Source organism: Balaenoptera physalus, assembly GCF_965194825.1.
Source record: "Balaenoptera physalus genome assembly, chromosome: 14".
Classification (NCBI taxonomy): domain Eukaryota; kingdom Metazoa; phylum Chordata; class Mammalia; order Artiodactyla; family Balaenopteridae; genus Balaenoptera; species Balaenoptera physalus.
The window spans coordinates 69,665,129-69,686,312 of NC_138893.1; the positions used below are offsets into that span (position 1 = coordinate 69,665,129).

The window sequence follows — 21,184 nt, forward strand, 5'->3', positions numbered from 1 at the left end:
GTGGTTGAGAGTCTGCCTGCTAATGCAGGGAACATGGGTTCGGGCCCTGGTCTGGGAGGATCCCGCATGCCGCGGAGCGACTAGGCCCGTGAGCCACAGTTACTGAGCCTGCGCGTCTGGAGCCTGTGCTCTGCAACGGGAGAGGCCGCGATGGTGGGAGGCCCGCGCATCGCGATGATGAGTGGCCCCCACTTGCCGCAACTGGAGAAAGCCCTCGCACAGAAACGAAGACCCAACACACCAACACAGCCATAAATAAATAAATACATTTAAAAAAAAAAAAAAAAAAAAAGTCATGTTTGTCACTTGAAGCTTACTTTGCTTTGCTCTCAAAGGCTTCTCCCTTAAAAGCTCTTCACTGCAGAACGGCATTTTGGGGGATGGAAGAGGTGAAGTCACTTTCATCAATCTATATCTATAATGTATCTGAGTTCATAACATGTAATCATAGGCCAACACACCCTACTTCTGAAGCATCAGAAATACAGTTTGTATAAGACAAGAAAAGATAAACTAACCAGGCAGGTATACAGTGATTTGATTATTTATTAAAAGGAGAATTCCCAAAACCAGTAATTCCAATTGTCCCTTTGATGGCCTGAGATTCTTATTTCCTAGGACAATGCTACAGAGTAAAATTAAGGGGTATGTCTTTCTTCTTCCAAGTAGAAGACGAGATGCAGGTGGAAAACTCAAAGGAGTAATTTTAGGCTCAAGTATATGTGGAAAGAGAGGATCTGAAAACAAATCCCCTTCAGCCCACCCATGCTTGCGTGCCCTTTGGGAAGTCTGCACACGCCTCCCAGCCTTGGACACACTAGTTTGAAGACTCTTCTTTAATATATCACAGAAGAAAGGTCAACAAGAGACAGAGTGAGCCACACATCTGAGAACACCTAAAGTACAGATATTTGACAGCATGAAAACCTAAACAAAGGAAGTAAATCTCCTAAAATACAACACAGAGAAAACCTAATCTAGTCACAGGTTCCATTTTGAATATTCTGCTAATGTGATGGATGAGAAACATCAATGATTCGCAATAACCACAATTTAAAAACCGAACTCTTTATTTCAACAACTGGGCATAAATATCAACCAATGATTGCATAATCCTAAAGTATCATAAAAAGTTTGGAATCAGATTTTAAAATAGCTGAATAGGGGCTTCCCTGGTGGCACAGTGGTTGAGAATCTGCCTGCCGATGCGGGGGACATGGGTTCGAGCCCTGGTCTGGGAAGATCCCACATGCCGCGGAGCAACTGGGCCCGTGAGCCACAATTACTGAGCCTGCACGTCTGGAGCCTGTGCTCCGCAACAAGAGAGGCCGCGATGGTGAGAGGCCCGCGCACTGCAATGAAGAGTGGCCCCCGCTTGCCACAACTAGAGAGAGTCTGTGCACAGAAACTAAGACCCAACACAGCCATTAAAAAAAAAAATTTTAATTAATTAATTAATTTTTAAAAAATTAAAAAAAATAAAATAGCTGAATACCTACAAAGCATCTCATTAAGTAATTCATCCACTGGCCTTTTAATTGTCTATCATTGTTTACTGTTTATCATTGTTTACTGCAATCCTGGCTTTATCTCATGTTAGAAAATGGCATATTCTTTTATTTCCCAAAATTTTTATTTTGAAAATTTAAAAATCTATAGAAAATTTGTAAGAACAGTATAATGAATACCCTATATCCTTCAACAAGATGCATCAACTGTTATAAAATTTGCCACATTTGCTTTCTTCCTCTCTTTCTCTGATACACACACACACAGATTTTTTTTTCTTTTCCTTGTTATTTTCCTTTTTCTGGCTGAACCATTTGAAAGTAAGTTTGCAGACATTATACATGTTACCCCTATGTATTTCTGAATGCATGTTCTAAGAACAAGAACATTCTCCTATATAACCACAGTGCCATTTTCACATCTAAGAAATTTAGCCATAATTCTATAATTATCATTTAATATATAGACAATATTCAGATTTCCCAGTTGTCTCAAAAAAGACAGTTTATAGCTGCCTATTTTTCCTAGCAGGTTCCATCAAGGTTTACATATTATATTTGGTTGTTATGCCTCTTTAGTTTCTTTAAATCTAAAGTAGTCCCCCCACAATTTTTCTGTTTTTCATAATAAATAATTTTTTAAAGTAAGGGGCTCAAAGTTCAAATTTTCGTCAAAAAACTCTCAGTATTACCTTGAACTTAATGGAATAATTTTTTCAAAGGCAGTTTCAAAGTTCACTTAGTAAAAGATTCTAGTCTCTATACCCGTGAGTTAGATTTGGGATGACAACTGCCATCAGTGGGTTGGTATGGGAGGGCCACTGAGACCCAGAAAAGAGAATGGTGACACTCACTGAGTGGCCACAAGAACCGTGCAGGTAAGCAGAGGCTCACAAAGCTAATTTGAAGAGAAATTTGATATTTCTCTTCAAATATCCTTTGCTCTCAGGGAACAGATATTGATGAACCTTAGGGAACAGTATGAATAACCTGAGCGTGTCTTTCACAATTTGGATCGTGACTCTGCTTATAAATGCTAATTACACAGCTAGTAATACACAAGGATTATACCTTAATCAGCCTAAGCCTAATTCAAAAACCAAAGCCCTGAGGCAAAAGATATTATTAGGACTTTCTTGTAACTGCAACCACTACTATTCATTCACATATAACCTGATGCTGTGAATCCAAAAGTAGCCTCCTGATATTTATTTATTTTTAATTAATTTTTATTGGAGTATAGTTGCTTTACAATATGTCAGTTTCTACTGTACAGCAAAATGAATCAGCTGTACATATACATATATCCCCTCTTTTTTGGATTTCCTTCCCATTTAGGTCACCACAGTGCACTAAGTAGAATTCCCTGTGCAATACAGTATGTTCTCATTAGTTATCTATTTTATACATAGTATCAACAGTGTTATGTGTGTCAATCCCTGTCTCCCAATTCCTCTCACCACCACCCCCCGACCCCACTCCCCCGACCAAATCTCCTGATGTTTAAAAAAGACAGGCTTCTGAAATGTGGTTAATTGAGTTCATAAGCAAACACAAAAAATGCACAAACACAGCACGAGGACAACTGAATGAAAGGGGTGCTATTTTATCGCCTATGCAAAAGTGACATGGAAGAAAGATATAACATATTCTGAAATACAGCAAGCACCAAAGGTACCTATCAGCACAGGGTGTCTGTGAGACAGTGACTCGACATGGTGGCTCTGCTTCCACAGTGTCCTATTACACACCCTTACTTCTCCTCAGGCTATTCATTCCAACTGAAAATTTTACCTATTCCTAGGGCATCCTTTACTGTGTATATGTCACCAACTCTAAAATTTCTACCTCCAGCTTCAACAGATTTTCCTATAGATATTCAGACACAACTGAATTCTGGCTATTTCCAGCTGGACCCCCCACAAGTACCTCATACTTGCACATCTGCCACCAAACTCACCATCTTTCCCCTATAGTCTAGGCCAGACCTCACCTACCCGACCACCACAATCCCTCAGCCACCAGCACTGTCGTTGTTCCTACCTCCTGCTCATCTCCTTGCGATCTGCTCACTTCTCTCATCCCCAGCACCACCTCCTTAGTTCAGACCATCATCACCCAGCCTATTCCAATAGCTTTCTAACTCCCCTCACCAAACTGCACAGTCACCTAACTAAAACAGCTTCAACTGTGTAACTCCAGCTCTACACCTGCACTGACATCTCAGCGCCCTCAGCACCAATGTGGCCACTCCTGACTCATCTCGCTGCCCCCAGCGGCACATTTCAAGTTCCACCAGCATAGTGAGTTTTTCTCAGTACCTCAAACATGCCATGTGTTCTTCTCTTCCCTAGGAGTTTTGGCCTTGTACCTTTCTCTCTGCCCTGAACACTGTTCACCTCCATCTTCATCTAACTCTTACTTCTTAAGGACTCACCTTTGACATCTCTTCTTCCAGAAAACCTTCCCTGTCACCACAAGACTGAATCAGGGGCACTTCTCTGGACTATGGCACTTAGCACACTGAACTGTGTACTGTCGTCTTCTCCTCCAGCAGTGCCCAGAGCAGGAAGAGACAGGCTGAAGCACGGAGACCAGTATGTCGGCTGCTGCACCAGTAGAAATGGTGAGGTCCTGGACTACAGCTGCGGCGTGGGGACTTACAGAAGCACACGCTTCGGAGAGATTTAGGCAGCACAGAGGGTGTCTCTGTGTTAACGCCACATTTATGCTCAATGCGTGACATGGCACCCACCGTGTAATGGGTGCTTAATACATACTTGTTTGAAGAATGAATAAATTAATGCAGACACAAGATTTAGACATAGGAAGCAAACAGAAGAACACCTGAAACGGGCTCAGTATAGACTTATTAAGTGCTTCAAGAATGTAGACACAAAGGGAGTGGAGCTGGGTGAGGTTCATTAAGAGGGACATGTGGCTTGAAAGATAGTGGCTGGCTGAGTGGCATGCAAAGAGCAAGTGAGTTAAGAGCATGGATGTGGAGGCTGGTCTGAATACCAATTCCACCACAGGCCAACTGCCAATGAGGGAACCTTGGGCAACTCATCCCATTTTTCTGTGCCTCACCTATAAAAGGAGAGTGACAATGACAGTACCTACTTCATAGTGCTCATATGAGGATCAAATGAATTAATATTTGTAAAGCCCTGAGAAGAACAGTGCCTTGCACAGAATAAACATGATATAAGTATATGCTATGTTAAATTAAACAAATCCTTAGCGGTAGCTTCACCTATTTAGATGCTGTAAAAATGGCCATATGTGAAGGGAATAATTAATTAGTAGATAACTGCACACTTCCACTTATTAGAGGGTGATGTATCAAGCATATTTACTGCAAACTATGAAGAATTTTCACATCTAGAGTTTAGGTAATATTTACAATAGAATTGCTTTTATACATAAGCACACAATTCATAGTACACTGGGGAAGCTAAGGGAAAGAAATTTGAATTGTATGTTAGCAGAGATAAATGAAAAATAAAAAACATAATGCAAACACAGGAAATTATGGGAAAAATGTATGAAATAAAAACATGTAGACATTAAACTCTCTCAATGGCAGGTCTAGACTCGGCTGAGGAGAGCGTTAGTGAATAGAAACAGAACACTGAAGAAATCAACCCAGAGTGCGGTGCACAGACACAGACAGGACGCATGGCAGAAGACACAGTGACCTTTATTCCCAGAAAGAGAATGAAGAGAATGGGGGAGAGGCAATATGTGAGGAAATAATGGGTGGAAAATTTTCAAAAGTGAAGAAAGGCCTGGGTCCTCAGATTCAAAAATTGAAAAAGCACACCTACGTCCCAAGCAAAAATGAGATAAACAAAAGCAATATCCAGTCACATCACAGATCAAAAAAGTTCCCGTTACAATACACTGGGGAGGCTGCCATCAGATCATTCACTGCATTCTGTGACATGGCTCTTTCCTGTCTCCCTGCTGGATTACAGGCTGCTTCAGGGCAGGATTCTTTCCAGTATGTAATATAGTGTTAATACCTGCTTGATGTATAAGTGAGTGAAAGAATAAATGTGTGGAGTATATTTATATTTGTGTGAAAGAATTTTTAAGGAGGAAACAGAATAACACAGAAAAAATATACAAATTTAAGTGTCCATGGGCAGGGCATTTGTCTTTGGACCTGTTTCTCCATTTGTGTAAAATAAAGGAGTCATCTCCATGATGTCAAACATAAAAGTCACTAACAACTATTATAGGATGCTATGGCTATACTATTATTTTTTGAAACCTCTGCATTTAAAAACCAATTTGGGTGGTTCTCTTATTTTCAACAGGCTTACTGAAGGAAAATCTGAAAAATTATCTGCCTCCCAGTTATTTAATTCATAGGACAGCTGTAAGAGAATAGTGGCAACAAACCATAATCACTGAGTCCTGCAGTGGTACCAAGACAAACATATTCATGTGTCATTTTCACTTGATTTATACACAACACACTGAAGCCAACTGCCAGCGCTTCACTCCCATATATCCAAACTAGACTCCTCGTTTGACTTACGTGATATGGACTCTTACCTAGCAAACTCTCCCCAAACCAACATCACACAGGTCAGCTACAGTCAATATGCACATCCTTCCATTTTCATACCCTAAATAAGTAAACAGCAAATCGTTACCAGTCCAAGACTTATGTGAGAATTGGCTGGGAAAGGTAAGCTGCAAATATATAAAATAGCCAGAACCAATACTGCTGGTTTTTGACTAAGAATATTTAAAATGGCAGGACCTCAAAGTTGTATATAATTTTATCTACATTTAAGCTTCAAAATCTATGTGTGCACAAGAAAATGTAACAGTTCAAACCGACCAACTTGTATTTAATGTTTGATAATACCACACTCTTTTTTTATCATTAGAAAAACAACTAATCTTATTTCTTCATTCTCAAAGAAAACAAGCCTTACAAGGTAGGAAACAACGATTTAGAAAAGAATTACTCAAATTTGGTTCTTAAACTGCAAGCACACTGTAACTTCCTGTGTGTACTTGAGCAAACTAGAGTAGCTCCCAGCACGTTACAGTGACAGATTTGATAACCGGACAGGGAAAACATACTTGGAAGCAGGTTTGAAAAAACCACTCCAGGGACCAAGAAAAGGTAAACAGATGACAAAAGAAATCCTTATTTCTAGGTATGAGATTAGTCTCGTGCGGCTCTTGCAGGTAAAGCACACAGATGATTCAAGAAGCCATGCAAATGATCTCATGGAGGGTGATGCCCAATCAAAGGCAATAATTTGGGACAGCTATATTTTAAAGATGTATATTCATCTCTTCATTTAAGCATACTTCCAGGAAGAAACTAGGCATGGTCTAAAAGAGAACAACCAGAATGTTGAGAGACTGAACTTTGTAATACATGAAACAATGGATTTTTATGCCACAGAATGTAAGACTGCCAGTTACTAGAAGAAAAAAAGTAGGGCTGTCAATAAGAGAAAGCTACAGAGAGTTAGTTCTTATACTGGATCTCAAATCTCTAGTAACCCCAAAAAGTACAGACTGTCTTTGGAAGTGGTGGGTCAGTACCATGAGAGATGCCCTAAAGGGGCCAAGAACAAGCGAGCCATGATGACCCAGAGAAGTTTAAGCATTAAAATGGGGGTTAGGCTAGATGGCGCTGGAGATTCCGAGATGTTAAAACACAGATTGTTTTCTCCAGGTTCCTTATATTAGGTTTGTATGATTTAAAGGGTAATAATTTATCTAGTAGAGAAAAGAGAATAATTATTAAGAGGTAAAAGTATGGTGATTATGCCTCAAAATACTGTTATCACTTGAACAATTGTGAAGCCATCTTTTAGATGTCAGGTAAAGACGAGTACAGTATTGGCTGCCAACATTCATATCTTTTCATAGCAAATATAAGTGTGTTCAGATGATTATCATCCTGATGCTACATGGTAAAATCCCTTGTTGACCTCAGAAGCAAGATGGTGAGCCCAACAGGGCCAGAAACGGAACTGTTTATAAATACATAAAAGAAAATACCACTTTCATTTCCTATGGAGTGTACTGTTTAAATGTAAGCTAATCACTGAATTACCTTCTTGTTTTTTATCCTCTTCGAGAGATACCGTGATGTGGACCAAATCTTTCAGTTTCCATACCAATTTCATTTTAAAGGGGTATAGGGCAGAAAGTTTAAAACTGTATTTCCTGGACAACCTTGCAATTTGGGTTCCAGACATAATTAGGTTGCGCTAATCCAATTAATCCATAATCAGGTTGTACTCACACTCAAAGCCTTGATTTGGAGATGGGACATAGGGAGAAAAGCAGAGGACAGAGCATCCACTTCGCTTGTTGAGATCATGGCACAAATGATGTGGTTCTAGAGCCAGCAGCTTCTTCCTAATTCAGCAAAGTCTGTAGCAGCAGCGGTAGCTTTAAAACCATGGTAAAGACAGTGACTTTTTTTTTCACCAGAAGTATCAACAGCAACTTTCTGATTTGTCAGCTCCTGATCTCAACAGAGTAGTCCAGGGGTGCTGGGACTTAGCTGTTCCTGGAAACCCAGTGAAGGCCTACTCCTCCAACCCTTCAAATACTTTGTAGGCGTCTACTTCCCTGTATTAAACCCCTCTCCTTAAACTAATTAAAAATCATGCCGTTGCTTACAGTGGACCTGGAGCCCTGTTAATAACAGGGTAAAATGGACACTGTTCTGGGATGGAAAGTAATTTACAAATCAAATGAAATGTGTATTTCTAAACACCTATTTGATGGCCAGATACAAAACTGTCTTTTAGACTTTTAAAAATACATGTTAATAATCCTACATAGTGCACAGAAGCACATTTTCAAATAGGCCTAGGGATAAGAAAAGACATCAAATAATGGGGTAAGGGGACAGAAGAATAAGAAAAACACCGACTTTTTTTTTTAATGGTGAAATTATTTGTATGAAAAAGAAAAGAGAACTGGTAAAGAATTTTTTAAAAATCTTAAGATAATCAGATGGAAATATATTCAAGATACTACAACTATGCTAACTTTTTTTAAATTAAAAAAAAATACTACAAAGATACCCATCACTTGGTATCTTAAGTCAGTTTTATTTTAAAATAAATTTAAAATAAAGTTGAATAGAGACATGGAAGATATAAGAAAGGATCCAAACTGAAGTTGTAGAGATTAAAACTATACCATGTCTGAGATGAAAAACACACTAAGTGGAGTTAACGACAGATCAGACACTGAAAAACAAAAGATTAATGAACTTAAAAACATAGCAATTAGAATTATCCAAAATAAAACACAGAAAGAAAAATAAATTAAAAACATAATATCAGAAAACTTCAAGCCAGTTAATGTGTGTAATAGAGTCCCCAAATAAGGGAGAGGACAAAAAAAATATCTGAAAAATATTTCAAATTCAATGAAAATTGTAAACCCACGGATCCCACAAAACTCAACAAACCCCAGACGTTAAGAAATGAAGAAAACAAAAAAGAAGAAAAAAAAAAAAAGAAAGCTGAAAGAAGTCATTACCAGCCAACTCACAATACAAGAAACATTAAAGAAAGTCCTTCACATGGAAGGAAAATGACAGATGGAAATACAGCTCTACTCAAAGAGATGAAGAACACCAGAAACAGTAGTTACATTATATAAGTGTAAACAGATATTTTTCTTATTATTTTAATCTCCTTAAAAATAAAAGTGTTTAAAAATAACATCTTATTCTAGGGTTTATAACATATATATAATAAAACGTATGACAACGGTAGCATAAAGACTGGTGTGTAGGGGGGACGGAATGAAAGTAAGGTTCTTATAGTATTTTTGAAGTAGTAAAGTATCACTTGAAGGTAGACTGTGACAAGTTAAAGATATATAATATAAACCCTAAAAAAATAAAATAAATAAAATTTTAAAATACTGAAATAAAGTTTCAGCTTATAAACCAACAAAGAAGAAAATTAAATCTTAAAAAACACTCAATGTTTTGAAGAGCAGAAAAGGGATGAAAAGGAAAACAAAGAACAGATAGGATGAACAGAAAACAAACAGGAAGACTTAACCTAACCATATCCATAATCTCATTAGATATAAATGGTCTAAACATCCAGATAAAGAGAGAGATTGTCAGACTGGATAAAAACACTCAACCATATATGTTGCTTACATGAAAAGCACTTTAACTAAAGACACAAATAGGTTAAAAGTAGAAAGATGGAAAAGGTGATACCATACTAATACTAATCAAAAGAAAGCTGTAGTGCCTGTATTATCACATTATTGACCAGAGATGTATTAATACGTCTTTTGTTACCCGAACGTTATTGACAGGAGACGAATCAATATCACTTACATAACAAATCGCCAGCTGCAAGCGTTAGTTTCTGCAAAAATCCCCCAGTTAATAATGAGTTATTATCAAAGTAGAATTCAGAGCAAAGAATATCATTACCAGGGATAAAGATAATTATTTCTTAATAATAAGGGTGTTAATTTATCAAGAAGACCAAACAATCCTAAATGTTTATGCACCTAATAACAGAGCATCAACTCCATGTAGCAAAATTGGTATAACTCCAAGGAGAAATAGACAAATCCACAATTATAGTCAGCAATTTAATTACCACGCTTTCTAATAACAGAACAACTAGACTGTGAGGGTTTAGCAGACTTGAAAACCATTGTCAATCAACTTGATGTGACTGACATTTATAGAACACTCCATCCAACAACAGTGGAATACACATTCTTCTAAAGTGTACACAACACATTTACCAAAAGAGACCATATTCTGGACCATGAAACAAGTCTTGGTAAATTTAAAAGGATTTAAGTTATTCAAAATATGTTTTCAGACCAAAATGGAATTAAATTAGAAATAAATAAAAGTAAGATCTCTGGAAAGTCCAGAAATTTTGGAAATTAAATAACACACTTAAAAATAACCCATGGATCTAAGAAGAAATGAAAAGGGAGATTAGAAAGTATTTCGAACTGAATGAAAATGAAACTCAACACAGCAGAATTTGTGGAATGCCATGAAAGCAGAACTTGGGAAATTTATAATCACTAAATCCTGTGATAGAAAATAAGAAAGATAAATAAATAACCTTGACTTCTACCTTAAAAAGCTAGAAAAAGAGGAGCAAATTAAACTCAAAGGAAGCAGAGGAAAGGAAATATCAGAGCAAAAATGAAACAAATAGAAAACCGAATGACAATAGAGAAAATCTATGAAACCAAAAGAATTCTTTGAGAAGATCAATAAAATTGATAAACATCTGGCTAGATCAGGAAAAAAATAGTGAAGACGCAAGTTACCAGTATCAAAACTGAACAAAACTCTCAGCAAACTAGAAACAGAAGGGAACCTCCTCAACATGTTGAAGAGTATCTACAAAACACATAGAGCTAATATCATACTTAGTGTTGAAAGAATGAATGCTTTCCCCCTAAGGTCACAAACACAAGGATGTCTGCTCTCACCACTTCTATTCAGTATAGTACTGGAGGTTTTCACCAGAGCAAGAAAGAGGGAGGGAGGCATCCAAATAGAAAAGGGCAGCATAAAACTATCTTCATTTACAGATGACATGACTGCCTATGCAGAAAATTCAATGGACTCTACAAAAAAAGCTACTAGTGACTTTGGCAAAATTGCAAGATACAAGATCAATACATAAAAATCAATTTTATTTCTCTGTACTAGCAATGAACAAGAGGAAATTAAAATTTAAAAACAATATCATTTACAACAGCATCAAAAATAAAAAGTACTTAGGGATAAATCAGACAAAAGGTGTGTAAAGACCTATACACTAAAATCTATAAAACACTGCCGAGAGAAATTAAATAAGACTTAAAGAGAAGACATACCTTGTTCATGGGTCAAGATTCAATACTGTTAAAATGTCAGTTCTCCCCCAAACTGAACTACAGATTCAACAATCTGAACAAAAATCCCAGTAGACATTTTTTTTTAAATTGACAATCTGATTCTTAAATTCATGTGGACATGCAAAAAACCTAAAATAGGCAAAACAAGTTTGCCGAAGTCTGATTTTCAAGGCTCATTATAAAGCTAGAATGTACATGACAGTGGGGTATTAATGTAAAGATGGGCAAGTCGATCAATGGAACAGAAGACAGACTCCAAAAATAAGCACACACCTATATGAGCAACAGATTTAAGGTAATGCAGTAAAGACAATCTATTTAACAAATGTTACTGGCACAACTGGATATTCATATAACAAAAAATGACACTGGATATGTATTTCACACAATCTATAAAAATTAATTCAAAATAGATCATAGATGTTCATGTAAAACCAAGATTATAAAACTTCTAGAAAAAAAACATAGAAGATATTATTTGCAACCTTGGGTTAGGCCAAGATTTCTTAACAGAATGCCAAAAGTACAATGCATACAAGAAAAAAATGGATAAATTTGACTTCAAAATTAAAAACTTTTCATCTTTAAAAGACACCAGCAGGAGCATGAAAAGACAATCCAAACCTTTGGAGTAAACACTCGTAAAGCATATATCTGATAAAGGACTTGTGTCTAGACTATACAGGGAATGCTCAAAACTCAACAATAATAAAACAAATTGGTGTTTTTTTTTAAATGGACAAAAGATTTGAACAGACGGTCCAACACACAAAAAAGACATATAGATGATAAATAAGCACATGAAAAGATGCTCAATGTCATTACTCATGAGGGAAATGCAAATTAAAACCACAATGAGATACTAGTATAACCTATTAGATGGCTAAAATTAAAAAGACTGCCCAGGGCTTCCCTGGTGGCGCAGTGGTTGAGAGTCTGCCTGCCAATGCAGGGGACACGGGTTCGAGCCCTGGTCTGGGAAGATCCCACATGCCGCGGAGCAACTGGGCCCGTGAGCCACAATTACTGAGCCTGCGCGTCTGGAGCCTGTGCTCTGCAACAAGAGAGGCCACGATAGTGGGAGACCCGCGCACCGCGATGAAGAGTGGCCTCCGCTTGCCGCAACTAGAGAAAGCCCGTGCACAGAAACGAAGACCCAAACAGAGTCATAAATTAATTAATTAATTAATTAAACAAAAAAAGTATTAAAAAAAAAAAAGACTGCCCATACCAAGGGTTGGTGGAGATATAGAAGAATTGGAATTCTCATACTCCTGGTAGGAATGTAAAACAGTATCACTTTGGAAAACAGTTTGGCAGTTTCTATCTTAAAAAGCTGAACATACATATAGTCCCACTTATAGGTATTTACCCAAGGGAAAGGAAATATATGTCCATACAAGGGCTTGTATGAATGTGACATACAAGGAACCTTATCTGTAACAGCCAAAAACTGTAAACAATCCAAATGTCCATTAACAGGAGAATGGATAAACAAATTGCGTAGGTCCGTACAATGGGTACTACTCAGCGAGAAAAGGAACAAACTATTGATACACACAACGTGGATGAATTGCAAAAGAACTAAGCTATGAAAAAAGCTAGACAAAAAAGAGTACTTAATATATGTACATCCATCTTTATAAAACTCTAGAAAATGCAAACCAATCTATAGTGAAAGAAAACAGAGCAATGATTCCTTGAGGAAAGGGTTGGAAAGGGGTGGGAGGGAGGGATTACAAGGGACATGAGGAAACTTTTGGGAGTGATGGATATGTTCACAATCTTGCTTGTGGAGATAGTTTCATGTGTATATATATTTCACAACTTATCCAACTGTATACTTTACATATGTATTGTTTACTGTATGTCAATTATTCCTTAATAAAGCTATTTAAAAACAAACCAAAACATAATAAAAAAAAATCTCGAAAAACGTAAAGAGATGTATCAAACCACAAAACAGGATAACTCCAGATAAGAAATTAATCAAATGCAATCAGATGGCAACAGATCAATTAAGAACCTTCTTGGACAGAGAAAGAAGCAAAAATCTGCAGTGTTGAGTCAGCAAAATAGGGCAATTTGGAAAAGGTCAATTCCAAAGGACCACAGTACAGAACTAAGGGGAATGAATCTGAGAATACACAATAGCCAAGAGAATATGGAAATTTAACCTCTAGCAGCAATCCTTGAGAGAATCAGAGTTTAGAGTTCATGATTAAAGGCAGAAGAAAAGGTTTCAGAATTGAAAGAAGATTTAAAGGCTCAAAAATCCCCCACAAGAACCAAAGAAAGCCATCAAGAACAGCAAGACTTAACCAAATAACTCCTCACACTATAAGAAGAAAGTATTCTGCAAAAAGCTATAAAAAATATGTTTCTTTTGAAAGAATGCAAACAACTACAACATCAGGTTTCTAAATGCAGACCAGAGTATAATGGCAATGAAGCAATACTTATAAAACGCGAAGAAAAAAAATATTCAAGAAACATTTACCCAGTTCATAAGTAACAGCAGAAGAAATCCTTTTATGGATTGCAAAACATTCCTCTCACCTCCACAGTAGTCCCCATATCATTAAAACTGAACTCATTCATTTATTCATCAAGTGTACTGACTACTGTGTAAAAGTCATTAACTCTTAGAATTGTAGATACAGGCTCGGGCAATGGGTGCTACAGAGAGACTCTCACATCTGATAAACATAGGTTAAAACTGTGTCCACGTTAACAGTTACATTATTTGATTCTGTGTAAACTGCGATGTTCCTCTCTTCTCACAAGATTCAGAAGGAATAAAATTGTTATTGATGTAATGGACTGTCTCAGGTTGCCAGCTTTCAGGTTCTGAGAACAGTGGATGATGGGATGGAAGGAAGGGGTGCCTTTGCATAGCTTCTCTTTCCCTCCTCTCCTCCTCTCCCAAGCACAAGAGGATCAGAAATTGTACCAAAGGATTTTGTTTTGAACTCATTGCACCTGGGAAACTGGATAAAGGAAAAAAGGCTTCACTGGACAAAAATTTACCTTCCAAGCCCATCCTGATACCACATTTCAGACTCTAGAAACCTACAACAATCATTTTTCAGAGGCTGTGCCAGCTGCTGCCAAAGCTCTTCTGGGGCTCTTCAAGCTCCTGTCTCAGTGGCTCTTCCACTACCTGCCACCTCACCTTGGCACCATGATTCCCAGAACTGTCACACTTGCCATCATGTATTCAAACTATTCCCCATATGAAGGTGGGGCAGGATGGTTCTTCTTCCCAATACCAATCAAAATCCCAATTCCATGAAACAGCTGGTTAATGCTACTTATTTAAACCTTAAAAATGGCATCAAATAGATCATATCATTCAATAAGTATTTACTGAATACCCACCTACAACAAATCTGTAAGAGGGTTTTATACAAAAGAGATCTCTCTTCCTTGTTAAAATGTTGGACATCTTCCTTTACCTATTCCAAACAAATATGTATAGCTTCCTCATATATATACCAAGAAATTCCCGCCATCTGATACCCAAACTCGACACTGCAATGAATAAGGAACTAACAGCCTCAACTTAATACAGGCAAGCACCCTAGACCTAGGAAATGTTCTACTTAATGGTATTTAAGAATCCATTTGGGCTAAGAAGGATTATAAGAAAAGACTATTAATTTAACCGAACCTTAAATGAAGACTAACAAATGAAAATTGATAGAACATGGGAAAGATATTTAGGGATATTTTCCCGTCCCCAGCATGTTGTAAAAAAACTAAAATACTGAAAATATGACATTCTGAAACCATCTACCCCACCACTACCCCTAGTCGGACAATGCTGGCCACACTTCTAAGAGTTCAGCAAAATGGAAAGGGTGCAGACTGACAACACAAGCAATGAAAAAAAACCCCACAAACTAAGACTACAGAGACCTTTTCAATTTACCTGGCACCTTTTCATTTTCTATAGTCCATGTACTTTAAGAAATACGATGGATTCTTTCTTTATTCTATACGTAATAATGGAAAGAATGGTGTTCCATCAACTATAATGATTCAACTTCACACAAGACATCAATTCTTGATTTAACAAGGATTCTTTAGAGTCTTGGGCAAAGATTAAGTTTAACTATAAAATAGGAATGCTCTAAGAACTAAGGAGCAAATGTTTGTAAAGCACACTGTAAAGGCAAGAAGACAGCAGGGGTCATCTCTGATTCCTCCCTGTCCCTCCCCACATTCAATCATCAAGCCCACTGGATTAATAATGTAAATCTCTATCCCCACTACGCCTATCCTAGACAAAGTCACCATCAACTTTTCCCTAGGCCAGATATCAGCAAACTACAGCCTACAGGCAAAATCTGACTTGTCTCCTGTTTTTCTAAATAAAGTTTTATTGGAACACAGTCATGTCCATTCATTTATATATTGTCTTTGACCATTTTCATGCTACAATGGCAGAGTTGAAGAGATGTGACTGACCCACAATGTCTAAAATATTCATTATCTGGCCTTTTACAGAAAAAGTTTGTCAAACCTGACCTAAGTAGGCTATTAAATAATTCTCTGACTGGTCTCCCTGCCACCCATTCAATTCATCCTCCAAATTGCAGGCTGGATGAAAGATTTAAAAACACAAATCTGATCATTCATTCTTTTGCAAAGTAATCGAAACTCCTTTAGGTAACTTCTATAACTTTTCCAACCTCCTATCTTGCCACTACCCATTCAACCTTTATATTCCAGTTATTCTATTTTAATATCTTCAGATCCACCTTGCTCTAACCTTTGGCCTTTCAGCATGTCCCAGGAACACTCTTTCTCCTAGCTAACTCCAGGTTCGGGGTCTCCATGTACATGTCATTTTTTCAAGGAAGCCATTCCTGGTCCCTTGGGCTGGGATTAGGTGGTCCTGAACTTCCTCCACCACTGACCTTATTAGATTCTAATGCATATTTAATTGTCAGGCCCAATCAAAAGCCATATAAGAGCAGAGGTAGACTCTGATGTTAACTATGACACCCTTGCAGCAGGCATATGTTTTTGCTCAAATAAATTCATCCTTTGCATCATATTCTGAGAATCCAAAGAACTTTTTCTCAGTGATTTAGCAGAAATATTTAACCAATGAAGATAAATAAGTCATGATATAATCATGGCAGAATAAGTTGATTGCAAAATCTGAAAACCTAGAAACCTACAAAAAGACAACTTCTTCTGAGCAAAACTGTTCACACCATGTGCTTTTTAAATTTATTATTAGAGAAAACTTGATCGTCAGAGCTTATTCTAGACTGTATTTAATGAAAAGAACAAAAATAATGAAACTAAGAAGGGTATTCCCCCAGTACCTGCTCTTCCCTCTCCTTTTCTTTGGTTTTACTTCTGTAGACTCTAGCAGAGGTGGCATCCTGGGATGGAATGGCAGAGATCTGATGCAGTGGCATGCTCATCCCAGCCTCCTGTGTGGTCTTCCTCTTTACGGAAGAAAGTCTCCAGTGGTAGAGTCATTTTGGGCCATGGACTTCAAGCTGAGAGAGAGAAAGGAAGACAAGACATAACTGAGCTAAAACACTTTAAAAATTTCCAACAGTGAGATTAGCATTTTATATTTATATTCATATTTAGTTAAATAAGTTACAATGTCTAACATAAATACTTCGTCTTCAAAAATGATAGAAGATGAATGCCTATGGCGAGAACTGTAACATTTTTTCTCATGTAATAAGATGGGAGCACCTGAAAGAGACTGGTGTAACAGGTACATGGGAGCACCTGAAAGAGGCTGGTGTAACAGGTACATGCATAATCAGATATTAATTTTCCAATGGCTACTTAGGTTTTAAACATAGCAGTGTTATCCTTTATTTTGAGAATATTTTTGAAGTTACACATTTTTTTTTGAACAAGCATTCATCCTGATATAAGTAGTGATCCTTCCTTAAGATCACTGCCCTTGAGTCCATATAATGGTAATATTAAAAGTTAAAGAAGTCTGAAATAAGTTTAAGATATCTATGATCCATGCTTAACCTTCTAAAAGTCTAGACTCTCTAGACCAGTTTATTGGCAAACTTTTCCCGTAAAGAGCCAGAAGTAAATATTTTATACATTGTGGGCCATATTTGTTTCAACTACTCAATTTTGCCAATGTAACAAGAAAGTAGGCACAATGAGTTTGTAAACGAATAAGAATGGTTATGTTCCAATAAAACTTTACTTACAAAAACAGGTGGCAGACTAGATTTGGCCCACGGGCCTGGAGTTTCCTAATCCTGCTCTAAGAATATTCCAGGGAAGATGAGGGTCATCACAGACATTCCTGGGACCATAAAAGGCTGCCTTAGGTAAAATAATAGTGTCCGAATAAGCTATATTCATGATTCCAGGCAGCCCTTACTTTTTTTCTGGTTTTCTCCTACATTCCTCCAAAGTACCTAGTAATTGAATTGTGTGTTCTCTATCTCTCTGCCCCCACTGAGATCTATCAAACTCTGTATACAACCAATTAAATATAAATTACCCAAACTATCCATAATGTTTAACAAGGTAACATTTCACTCTGTTTGAATTTTAACAAAGGATGGAAGCCTTAATCCAAAAGAATGAATCTCTAATTTGGGGATTTTCGTTTATTAAGCATGTATTGGAGGTGGGGCAGTAGACAAGGAGGGTGAACAATAGGGCCTGACAACCCTAAGTACACATCTGTCGAGCAGCCATTTGTTCCACCTCTCCCCTACCTGTGCTCTGGACCAAAGATAGGTGTTTGTGTGGCTGATCCCACCTCTGACAGTGTTACTAACCACACCGAAGAGCAACAGGACTCACAAAAGCAACTTCTTCCACAGGACTCTGATCAACAAGCAACAGGAAGAAACAAGAAACCGGAAAGGATCAACACACAGGAGAAAATAAGCTAAAAGAATATCCTGTTTTTAAAAAGTCTAGTTTTATAATAGTTGGATGATCACTCATAAGCAATAAAACAGGTAAACAAGAGTAGGTAATATTAGTATCTAGATATTATATCCAATAATAAATAAAATGTTAATGTCTAGATATTACATATCACCTACTCTATTTCAAGCCTTTGATGAGGCTGACACCAGATGGAACACTGTACCCAAACAAATGGTCTGAATATATGTGTTTACATTACATAAGACAAGAGGCACTCACTTACTGCTGCGTTGTCTTACACTCTCTGGAAGATCACAAGAGTCAGTAGTGAGCCGTTTTTCATCACTAATGCATTAAAGTCCTCTGTCAGAGATGACAAACTCCATGTGGCCTCTTAGAATACTTAGTCAAACTAACCATGCCTAGAGCCCCACCACATGCCAATAGCTGCCTTTGGTGCTTCTGGTATAATCATCATTATTACATCACTGGTACTTGACCATGACAAGCCTGGAGAAGACTATTTATGCCATAGAAACACAAATGTGAGAGGGTTTTAAATTTTATCGCAAAGTTTTGAAGGACCTCCCTCATTACAGCCATGTAAGCTACTCTTCGGATATGTACCCCTATCTCTAGGTACTAGACCTGAAAGTTTGCCTGAAGCAATCCCTCTCCTATGTCAGACATATTTAGGATAAAAATGATAATTTAAAAAACCAAACTACAAAACAAACCATACCACTTTGTATGTAAAGGTTCATATGAAAATCATAAAGCAGGTATTACTCATACTAGTTTCTTCACATAATTTCCAAGTATCGTTTTCTATCAATTCAAGTCATGTTTAATTAAGAGCAATAGTTAAACCTCTGCACTATGCCTGACAATCCAGGCAGGAGGACTTCAATTCCACTAATGCTACTTTGCAAAATACAACACACTTAATATGAACATCCATATCTAGAAGAACTGGACTGACAAAACTGGTTGTTTAAGAGTATGGAAATGAATATAACATGTTCATGTATCAGAAGCCTTACTATTGTTAAGATGGCAATTCTCCCAAAATTGATCTACAGATAAAGCAATCCCTATCAAAAACCTTCTGACTTCTTTGCAGAAATTGGAGAAGCTGATCCTAAAATTCATATGGACCCAGAACACCCAAAACAATCTTGAAAAAGAACAAAGTTGGAGAACTCACACTTCCTGATTTAAAAACTTACTACAAAAGAATGGTAAGAAAACTGGGTTCAAGATGGTGGCATAGGAAGATCCTAAACTCACCTCCTCCCACAGACACAACAAATATACAGTTACACAGGGAACAAATCCTTCTGAAAAGAACCTGAGAACTGCCAGAACACCTGCTCCACAATAAAGGATACAAGGGGCTCATCGAGACAGGTAGGAAAGGCATGCTCTCACCAAAAACCCCACTCCCAATATGGTGACCCACAATCAAGAGAAATCTTAATAAAATCAATCAACAAATCAAGCAATAGGCAAACAAACAAATAAATGGAGCTTCTTCCCAAGGAGTAAGGGGTTTATACCCACACCAGGCACCACAACCTTTGGGTCTTGCAACAGAAAGAAGAGCCCCCAAAATGTTTGGCTTTGAAAACCAACGGCGCTTATGTTCAGGAGTAACTCAGGATGGCAGGGAATGAAAACTCTGCTCTTAAATAGCATGTGTAAAGAACCACTTGCCCCAGGACCCAGCGCAAAGAGCAGCAGTTTGTAAAGAGCTTAGACCATCTGTGAGGGAAATTCACTTAGTAATCTTACAGCATCTGCCAAAGGGGCAGAAGTCTGCTGGGACTCTCCAGGGATGGAATGCTGACAGATGGCATTTTTACAGGCTCCCTCTACCTTGCTGGCACTGGCAGGCACCATTTTTGCCCTCTCATTCTAACCTGCTAAAAGCAGTGTGTGAACATCCCTGCTCAAGCCACAGCACCAAGAGACGCAGCTCTTGAGCAGCCACACACCTCCATTCCACTCGCACAACCCCACCAAAGCCAACAGGCATTCACAGCCTGCACAGGGGACATCCATTGAGCGCCAGGCCCAGGCTGACAGGAGGACTGTGTTTCTGGACCCCATAGACAGACCCAAGTGGAAAGAGAGTTCAAGAGACAACGAAGAACTAGGGCAAGGTTAAACAATAAGGTTCACTTCCCACATAGAGCCATCCCTTCAAGACAGGGTAAGATAGCTGCTTCACATGATACACAGAAACACAGACAGTCAAGCAAAACGAGGAAATGGAGGAACACATTCTAAATGAAGGAACGAGATAAAACCCCAGAAAAAAAACCTTAATGAAATGGAGATGAGTCATTTATTTGATAAAGAGTTCAAAGTAATGGTCATAAAATGCTCACTGAACTTGGGAGAACAAGGGAGGAAGACAGTGAGAAATTCCACAAAGAGACAGAAAATATAAGAAAGTTCCAAACAGGACTCACAGAGGTGAAGAATACAACAACTGAACTGAAAAACACACTAGTGGGAATCAACAGCAGACTAAGTGATACAGAAGAACAGATGAGTGACCTGGAAGACAGGGTAGTGGAAATCTCCAAACAGAACTGCAAAAAGAAAAAAAGAATTTTTAAAAATGAGGATAGGGCTTGCCTGGTGGCGCAGTGGTTGAGAATCTGCCTGCCAATGCAGGGGACACAGGTTCGAGCCCTGGTCTGGGAAGATCGCACATGCCGCAGAACAGCAGGGCCCGTGAGCCACAATTACTGAGCCTGCGTGTCTGGAGCCTGTGCTCTGCAACAAGAGAGGCCGCGATAGTGAGAGGCCCGCGCACCGCGATGAAGAGTGGCCCCCGCTTGCCACAACTTGAGAAAGCC

The 21,184-nt window shown here is 38.1% G+C and overlaps 1 protein-coding gene across 10 annotated transcripts in view; it reads right to left on the reverse strand.

Annotated features, from left to right (window-relative positions):
* Positions 1-21,184, reverse strand: part of MARCHF8 (membrane associated ring-CH-type finger 8) — a 111,823-nt gene that overhangs the window by 45,137 nt on the left and 45,502 nt on the right. For 9 of the 10 annotated variants that reach the window (XM_082423507.1, XM_082423504.1, XM_082423506.1 and 6 more), the window contains one exon: positions 16,763-16,942. In XM_082423507.1, the coding sequence (XP_082279633.1) occupies positions 16,763-16,821 (59 nt within the window). In that variant the 5' untranslated portion in view covers positions 16,822-16,942. Of the gene's footprint in view, positions 1-306; positions 8,629-16,762; positions 16,943-21,184 lie in introns of those variants that run through there. The other variant, XM_082423505.1, reaches the window with a different exon arrangement.